The sequence below is a fragment of the Crocuta crocuta genome, unplaced genomic scaffold (assembly GCF_008692635.1).
Source record: "Crocuta crocuta isolate KB4526 unplaced genomic scaffold, BGI_CrCroc_1.0 scaffold290, whole genome shotgun sequence".
NCBI lineage: Eukaryota > Metazoa > Chordata > Mammalia > Carnivora > Hyaenidae > Crocuta > Crocuta crocuta.
Window position 1 is genome coordinate 32176 of NW_027527429.1, and position 9369 is coordinate 41544.

Below are 9369 nucleotides of genomic sequence, written 5' to 3' on the forward strand. Positions count from 1 at the left end.
CCATCCCCCAGCCCCCCCAGACCAGAAGGAGGTCTTGTTAGAAGTTGTCAAAGAAGTCTTGTCTGGCTCACTGATTTTCTGACAACTGTTCCCACAGAGCACAGGATAAGTCATCACACTCCTTCCCACATATCTGCATACCCAAAGCCCCCTCTCTTCCCCGAGACGGAAGCAAGGGGCCTGTAGGTGCTGAAGAGGGTCTCCTAGGCAACCCTGAGCAGACTCGGGGGAGCCTGTTCTCAGGGGCAGCTAAGAGGGCAGGTTAGCACACAACTCGCACCAAGTCAAGGGCTCAGATGGCCAGATGCTCCGAGGCAGCCACAGCTTTCACCCTCAGACAGCACCAGCAGCTGCTGCCCTGGGCGCCCAGCTGGAAAGGAGGGTTCCTGAGGGGTGGTGGGGCCAGGCCTGGTCCTGACCTTGCCGGAGGCCTTGCTGCCGTCACCCGGGGCACCTCACCCAGCAACCAGGACACGTGTCCCCAACAGGCCCAGTACAGGGGTGGTGGTACAGCCCCCACCTCACACACAGCCCAGATACGGGAAGAAGGGACCTCCCACTAACACCTCCTGCCAGCCCTCGGCTCCCTCCTGGGGGCTCCACGGCCTCAGCCTTGTCCTACGTGTACCTTTGGGCCCTGGAAACTTCTGGGTCTTCTGACCACAGATGCAGGCCCCAGGAATGGGCTCCGGGTCAGACAGTGAGAGTATGGTTGGCAGTGGCTGGGTTGGTTACCGAGGGTCTGGGCTGCTCAAGGATGGACTGCGGAGTGTGACATTCTGGGCAGGATACATGGCTGGTTGTTAGGCCGCGGACCTGGCCAGAAAGATGGTGCCCTGTCTGCTGAACAGCACCAACTCCGACAGCACCCCACAGCCGTCACACGGGCTCCAGGGAGCTCTGCGCGCTGGGGAAGGGGCAGGAGCATGGCCTGCACATGAGGCAGGCCTAACAGCCAGGGGCCTGGAGGTACCTCCCACATGCCTGTCCCGGGCACTGGAACTGCCTCTGAGCATGACTCTCGCCAGCTCGCCCCACGGCCCGTGTGCTGGGTAGCTGGGCGCCCAGCCCACACCAAGTCCTCCAAACAGGCATCTGCCGGTGCAGAGGTCCAGGTCTGGGTCTGCCCCCGGTCCCCCCGTGTGTCATGCTGTGGTCACGGCAGGGCACCACCAGCCGGGCAGGCGGGCTGGGCAGGCACTTGGGAGCACCCCGGCAAGGGCTCGTTCAAGGGCACCGGTGAGGGGGCCCCGGCCAACCATGGGGACTCTGTCCGGTCCCCATGAGCACATCGAACCAAGCCCACTGGCAAAGGAGGAGTTCAGGACATGGCTCAGCCTTTCCAGGCCTCAGAAGTTTCTAGAAGTGGCTTTCTGGGCAGACGCTTTCTCTCTCCAGGCTGAGGACCTGAGTGAGCCACTCCGTGTTGGGCCATGGCTCCCAGTGGGACCGGCTGAGCCTCGAGGTGGCAGGACTCTCTGGGACCCACAAGGTCACAGCTGCTGGCAGCCCGGAAGGAGACGGCCGCACGGGAACATGTGCGGAGGTGCCGACAGAGGCCTGGCTACTGCCCCGCCGACAGGTTGACTCACAGGCTGAAATTATCACTCTCCTAGGCTCCGCAGCGAGTGGGCTCGAATGCTGGAGGGCAGGAACAAGGTGCTGCAGAGCCTCCCCGAGGCAGCCATGCGGCCGTGCCTGCGGGGCCCCGAGTCCTTCCACGCGGGAGATACAGCAGCTGCCTGAGGCTACGGACCCGTCCGGCCAGGAACCTGAGCACAGCTGCCCCCCAGAACCGCTGGGACCCAGGTCATGGCTCATCCCCCCGCTCTTGCGGCCGTGGGTCCATCACAGCTTTGCCCCTGGAGCGTGGCAGTTACCCAATAAAGCCTAAGCTGATCAGATGACATGCTCTGTGCAAAATTCTCTCCACGTCTTTAACATTCACACGACAGAGGAAGCTTCCCGCGGGGTTATTAACCCCCAACCAGCCACAGGCACCGGACCCGGGCTCCAGCCTCCCACCCGCAGCCTGGAACTTGGCTCTATCTTGCCTTTGATCAAAAAACGCCCGTAAACTCAACCCCAGGACACTGCCTCATGTGATGCTGGGTGAAGCACTGTGTCTGTGCAGAAGTCCCTTAAATACTTCATTCAGTACCCACAACATCTCAGGAGACTAAACACCTTTATTTCTGTAGTAGGAAAGTTCAGGATTCGAAAGTGTGTATTAAGGGCGCCTGGGTGGCTCAGTGGGTTGAGCATCTGACTCTTGATTTCAGCTCAGATCATGACCCCAGGGTCGTGGGATCGAGCTCCACATTGGGCTCCAAGTTGAACGTGGATTCTGGGTAGGATTCTCTCTCTCTCTCTCTCTCTCTCTCCCTCCCTCCCTCCCCCCCTTTGCCACTCTCCCTTGCTCTCTCTCTCTCAAATAATTTTTTAAATTTTTTAAAAAAGGAAAGGCCTGTATTTCCAAAGTCACAAAGGCCATTAGGGTCGGGGTTCAGTGCCTGGCTGCACTTGGCCTGTCCCTTTGGCACCAAAGCCGTGGCCGGGACTGCCCTGGGTGGGCAACAGTGCCGAGCACACCGTGGGGGCCAGGCCACTGGAGGACTTGGCCCCCATCCCCCGACGGCATGGCTCCTGTCCCGATGTGGGAGCCCAAGCCCCCTGCCCGGTTCTCACTGTGTCTGCCCTGCTGTCCCCACTGCGCTTCATCCTGAGTGACACGGGGCCTGGGGGACGGGATCTAGCCTGTGTCACCTCTCCAGATGTAGTGCTTACAGGGTTGGGGTTTTGTCTCATTTGACCCTCTGATCAAGTTGGCAGGGAGACAGGATGAGCAGGCCCCTCCAGAGAAAACGCTGCTGCCTACAGCTAAGTGACACTGGGGGCCGAGCACGGACAGGACAGGCGAGCATGAACGTCCAGGAAGAAAGGCCCAGAACCTGCCACAGGGCAGGGCTGTCTGTCTGGCCAAATGAACAAGTGGAGAGAACTCAACGAGTGTCCCTGACGATACCAGCCCATGTCCCTCCGGTTGTCCCCAGATCGCCTGTCACCACTCGTGACTCGGAGATCCCACTGATAACACACTGGGGAGCGTGGCTGTTAAGACCCAAAACAGCTCCTGAAAGAAGCCGTTCGCTGACACTCAGGGAGCCCAGGCTGCTGGGGAAGCTCTGTCTGACGACAGGCTTAGAGCTACTGCTGTCAACACCAAGCTGACGTCTCCAATTAGACCGCTGTGGGGTGCAAACGCCTGTTCACACAGCAGCCCTTACTGTGAGGCTGTGCGGAATCTCCCAGAACAGCCACACCCTCCTCGCTATCTGTCATGAGCCTGTTACCCTGCCCATTAACACAGAAGCCGATGAACACCAGGTCGTTGACCAGCCGATCTTTCTCTCTCCACCCCTAATCCACCCCAGGCAAAGCTGAACTGGGTTCTTAGGCGGGAGGCATGGGGGGAGGTGAGCAGCCCCCAGCCCCAAGGGCCTCTCAGGGGCTCAGGACAGGTGGAGGGGAGGAAGGTGAGCAGCCCCCCAGGGGCTCAGCACAGGTGGGGTGAGCTTGGGTGTGGAGAGATAGAAGCAGAGTCACCCACCCTGTGGCCCCCCAGTCGGCCACTCTGCCTCTGGGTGGGGAACTGGTTGCGGGGACAGATGCCCTATACCCTGTTCTGGGTGGTGTCTCCCGGCATTCACAATTGTCCCCGCACCCCGGCTGAGCTCTGAGTTCAGTGAAGTTACATAAAACAGAAAATGTTTTAAAATGAAATGCAAGGTCCACACCCACCGTCCTCTGCAGCTGGCCCAGTGGCCAGGAGAGGCCCTGCCCCCATCGGACCCCCGCATCAGCCCAGCATGCACACCTGCCACCGTAGGGAACAGGTCCCACTCAGAGGTGGCTGAGCAGACATGTGGGTTTTTCTGCTCAGGCTGGAGGAGGGGAGCAGGTCCTCGGGCTTCACACTCAGGTATCACTGTCCCCACACCAGCCACCAACCCTGCTGTCCCTGTGTTCATTCCCCCTCCTCTGCCTGCTCGGTTGCCCACCAGCCCATGAGGACTCACGACAGGAGGGAACGGAGGGTTAGCTGACCCTCCTGTGGTAACTGCATCACATCACACATGTGCATCAGCTCATCACGGACACCTCAACTTCACAGGGTGTTACTCGCCAATGACATGCCAATGGCGCTGGGAAGGGAGGGAGGCAGGGGGCCAGGGCCAGAGGCTGGAGGTGCCCCGGCCGCCAGGATCTGGACAAGGAAGATGTGGCTTCTCCCTGGGGCAACCGGGAGGCACCAGCCCTTCTGACACCTTGATTTTATTTTATGTTTTTAATGTTTACTTATTTATATGGAGAAGAGAAAGTGCGGATGTCAGGGAGAGGGAGAGAGGGAGAGATAATCCCAAGCACACTCCACGCTGCCAGCAGAGCCCGACACGGGGCTCAACCCCACGACCATGAGATCATGACCTGAGCCAAAATCAAGAGTCAGACACTCAACTGCCTGAGCCCCAGGACGCAGCTGCAGGGAGGGGGACGGGGGAGGGCAGTCTGGGGGCCTCCTCATTCCGGGTCTGGACCCAGGTCCACGGCACACACACCTGCTCCAGGGCCGCTCACTTAGACACGGGGCACCATGCCCCCTCCACGTGCCCTCCTTCAGGTGCACCCCACAGGCCTAACTCCAAGTGCCCCCCAGAGGCCGTGGGGACAGGAAGAGGGGCCGCCCCAGCTGGTTCCAGGCCCCCACGTCCTTCTGTCTGGTCTCTCTGGAAGATGCCCGGCAATGCCTGCCGGATTGGCCCCCAGCGAGGGCCATCTGTTCCCCGTGGCTGCCATGGCTGCCGTGGCTCACAACTCAGGGGTAACAGAATCAGGAGCACATTCAGGAAATCCATAAACAAAACCAAGTATTCTTGTGTGCGGAGGGAAGTCCGCTTTCCACTGTCCTCTGCGGTGACCCCCGCTCACCCCCTCCTCCACACAGCCACGAGGAACCTTGGTTTCTTCCCTACAAACCTACCAGTCAGTGTTCCTTTGCCACCTGAAAAACAAGACCCAGGCCAATTAGTTATGAGTTCACCGGATCCTCTGGTCGCCCCTGCGTAGCCCCGTTCTCTGTCCCCCAGCCCCAGCCCCTGCAGGCCCCTCCTCTGCCCCCCGCCCGCCCGCAGCTCCGCTCCCAGGAGGGGGCTTCCTTGGCTCAGCTCCTCTGCTCTGCTCATGCTCAGACCAGGGCAAGACAGTGTGGAAGGTCAAGGCCAGGAGCCTGAACTTCAGCGGGTGCCCACGAGGTCAAGGGTGAAGCTCACTGTAGCTGTGGGCACCCGACCGCTGGGCGCGTTCTCCAGGAACAGGTGCCCCAGAGCCCGCGGAGTGTGAACGCACCTCCCGTGTGCGACCAGGTCCGTGGGGTGAGAAGTCAGCACACCAAGTGGCCCAAACCGTGGGCAGACAACCCATGTCCGGACCCTCCGGAATATTCAGAGCCGCGGCCGCTGGCAGACACGGCTCTTCAACATCCACCCGGGGAAGGCTCAGTTTCTTCATCCGCAGGGCGCAGATCCCACACCTCCAAGGGCTGTTCATGGAGGATGAGCCCGTGTGAACCCAGCAGCGTTCCCGCACAGCCCGCAGCTCTGCCCCGACGTCCTCCCCAGGACGTGTGTCCCGACCCCTCAGGATGTCCGTGAGCACGCGTGCTGCCGCCGCCCCTCGCGGCTGAGACACACACGCTCAGAATTTTGCCCAAGAAAGCCAGCTGTCGCTGGGAAAGGCCCTGGAGCTGACCCAGGTCCCCCCAAGCCACGGCGGTGGGGGAGTGCACTGAGGGTGACTGCGCTGCCAGCCCCGGTGGTGAGCTCTGTCCTGGGTGGTGATTTGGCTCCGCGGAAACACCTCGCGCTCTCAGAGGGGCTGACTTGCACTGCGCCCTGGTCTACAGCAGCTCCGGGTGCGGATTTGCTGCCGGTGCCCTGCTGCTGGCTGTCCTGTCCTGCACTTGAGCCGCCCTATGCCCTTGAGATGCTAGGAGGTCAGAGCCTCCGCTCTGGCCGTTGCAAGTGACCACGAACATACTTGCCCTCTCACCACAAACAGGTAGAAAATCTGGCAAAGAGAGCGTTTGTTGCAGGCGCTGGGTGGCAGGCAGAAGCAGACTGTAGGCCACAAGCCACAGGGGCCAGCCTTCTGCCCAGGTGGCCTCGCCTGCCTAGGAAGTGGGGCCCGCAGGGAAGCAGGACCCACAGGAAGAGCCTGGGGCCCCTGAGTCTTCCTGTCTGAGGCCTTCCTGTGCGGGACAAGCCTCCAGAGATGAGAGAACAGAGGTGCCGTGTCCCTGCCCTGTCCAAACGGGGGTCTTCCCGGGGGTCACAATCTGGGGAGAACCCAGAAGGCCAGGCCTCAGGGATAAGAAATGTGCCCAGGAGGAAAGACCACAGTGGAGCTAAAGGACTCAGGATGGGCCCAAAGGGTGTGGGGCCAGGCCCTTACCTGCCGGGCAACACCCTCCCCAAGGAAGTCATTCCCTCCTCCCTGGTCTCACGCACCTGCCCTGTGGGGCCCATTATAGATGACATCTCACTCAACACGGGGTGCAAAAGAGCAGAGCAGAGAGGAGGGAAGTGGCAGAGGCAGAAGTGAGCACACTGGAGCTGGAGAAAGGAACGGGAGCCAGGGGCAGCCCCGCCCCCTGCCAGGAGGACTGGGCAACCTCAGCGCTGAGAGCCCAGAAGAGTCAGGAAGAGCTCAGTGTTGGAAATGAAGACACACCGGTGGGGCTCCAGAGCAGGATAGAGGCAGATGAGCAAGAAGAGAGGGGCAAAGCCTCATACCACCTACAGGAACATCCCTGGTTTACCCCCAGAGGGAGGGGGAGAGAGGGAGGGGGACAGAGATGGGGGAAAAGGGAGGGGGAGAAGGAGGGAGAGGGGAGGGAGAGGATGGGGGAGAGGAGGGAGAGGGGACAGGGGAGGAAGAGGAAAAGGAGAAGGGAGGGAGAGGGAGGGAGGAGGGGGAGAGGGAAAAAAGGAGGGAGGGAGAGGGACAGGAGAGGGGAGGGGGAGAGGGGATGGAGAGGGAGGGAGAAAAGAAGGAGAGGGGAGGGAGAGAGAGAAAGGAAGAGGAGGGAGAGAGGAAAGGGAGAGAGACGGGAGGGAGAGGGAGGAAGGAGAAGGGAGGGAGAGGGAGGAAGGAGGGGGAGAGGGGAAGGGGGGAGAGGTAGGGAGAAGAAGGAAGGGAGGGTGAAGAAGTCTGGGCCCTGGGGACGGCACCCTGGCAGTGCCGAGTACCCCGTCCATGGCCTCTGCCCCGCAGTTCTCAGCTCCTGGCTCCAGTGACAGATCTGTGGCCACAACCCTTTCCCAGCAGCGGCTCCCAGAGCACCCAGCCTGTGGCACGTACTCTTAAAGCAGAAAGTGTATGATTACGGTTCAAGTGTGTGGGAAGGGAGCTCACCGTCAAGAAGAGTGTAGGTTCCATGCTCCCGCTGGGATCTCCCACCCGCCCAGTGGCAGAGACTGTGGTACACCACGGACGCAGGTCATAATCCAACTACTGAAAACATCGCACAAAGAGGCATAACTAAGAGGCCAGCAGAGGAATTAAATAAATGTGAAATACTAGGGGCACCTGGGTGGTTCTGGCGGTGGAGCGGCTGACTCTTGATTTCAGCTCAGGTCATAGTCCCAGGGTCATGAGATCGAACCCTGAGTCAGGCTCTGTGCTGACAGCACAGAATCTGCTTGCGATTCTCTCTCACACCTCTGTGTGCCTCCCCCGCTCGCTGGTGCCCTCTCTCTCTCTCTCTCTCTCTCAATAAATAAATAAGCATTTTTTAAAAAATGAAGTACTAAAATTTTCTACCGAAAAAAGGCAGGAACAGAGGAGCCAAGGAACAAAAAGCAGGACAGATACAAAATAAATGCCAAGATAAGACAGGTAAAAAACAAGCAAGAAGGGGATTTAGAGCCAACTGTACGGAAAAGTACACACAACACAAAGGGAGAAACAGAGAAGATGGAGGTCATCAGCCAGAGACACGGGCCAGGACCTGGCTCCACTTGAAAACATGGGGACACAGGCCCCATGTTTGCAGGACAGAGGTGCGCCCTGCTCGGCCAGCATCAGGGAGCCGCCGAGCAGAGCCCGCGTCAGACCACAAGGCATCCCCACAGCAAATGGGGCCTGTTGTGTCACAACAGAAAAATCAGTCTGCCAGAAAGACATAAAAAATCTAAACACTTATGAACCTGATGCCAGAGCTTTGAAATATAAAAGGAAAACAGGCAGACCTGAAGGGCCATGCTCAATGTCACTCTGCTCAGCGACGGGCAGGAATGCAGCAGAATCAGAAAGGACCTAGAAGCACCGTTAGCCCAGTGGACACGAGGAACCTTTACAGAACACTGCGCCCTGACTGTTGCAGAAACCACGTAACTGTCGAGAGTAGAGGCACACTTCCCGCGTCTAAAGACATTTCAAAACAGAAGGTACACAAATGGCCGAGAAGCCTGTTTGAAAGGACGTTCGCCATCATGAGTCATTAGGAGATGCGAATTAAAGCCACATGGAGATGCCACTACCCATGTGTCAGGTCACAGAGCCAGTGACGGTGGAGCACCCGCTGGGAGCTCAGAACTAGGGTCACAGGAAGGGAGCCAGGGACGTCAGCAGCCGTGGCTAGATGCGCAGTGTGGCCTCTCTCTGTATTAAAGAGCTATTTCACCGAAGGAAAATGAAACACCTTCTCTTGATTAGGCTAAGGTTGTGCCTTGGGACCAGGCTCCTGTCAAAACCTAACTGAAAATTAGTGGATACAGCAAGCTTCCTGTGGGCAGCAGCAAGGGGGGTGGGGGAGGAGTGCCCAGGCATCAGAGGACAGAGGCCTGGGGACCCAGGAAGTGCAGAGCCAAGGTAGGTGGGGGGACTTCCAGCCATTTTGATCTGAGGCTCACAGTCAGTGTCCAGTGCCTCCCAGACCCTAAGGGGAGCCCAGAGGTGGCCAGGCCCCCAGCCACGGGGTGCCCCGGGCCCTGGCCCTCTCCAGAATGACAGCTGCCTTCTAACCTGAGTCATCTTGCCCTGGAGGGACAGACCTGTCCTTCCATCGGGGGCAGCCTGGGGAGGGCAGACCTGGAATGTGTCATCTGCCTCCTGCCACAACAGGGCACCAGGCCGCCTCATACAGCATGGTGACATGGAGGTTTCAGAGCAAGTGACGGCTGTGGGACAGGTCTGCAGGTCATCCAGCCCACCTTTGCCAAAAATGCGGGACGTGGGCTGAGGGCACCACCTGGCGACCCCAGGCTCTGGCATCCCCAGGCCTGGTACAAGCGGAACTTTTCCCGCTAT

The 9369-nt window shown here is 59.5% G+C and overlaps 1 protein-coding gene across 1 annotated transcript in view; it reads left to right on the top strand.

Annotated features, from left to right (window-relative positions):
- Positions 1 to 1793, top strand: part of FAM240C (family with sequence similarity 240 member C) — a 7120-nt gene extending 5327 nt beyond the window's left edge. The window contains exon 3 of the mRNA XM_077758566.1: positions 1617 to 1793. Coding sequence (XP_077614692.1) covers positions 1617 to 1746 — 130 coding nt within the window. The 3' untranslated portion in view covers positions 1747 to 1793. The remainder of the gene's footprint in view (positions 1 to 1616) is intronic.
- The last annotated feature ends 7576 nt before the right edge of the window (positions 1794 to 9369 follow it).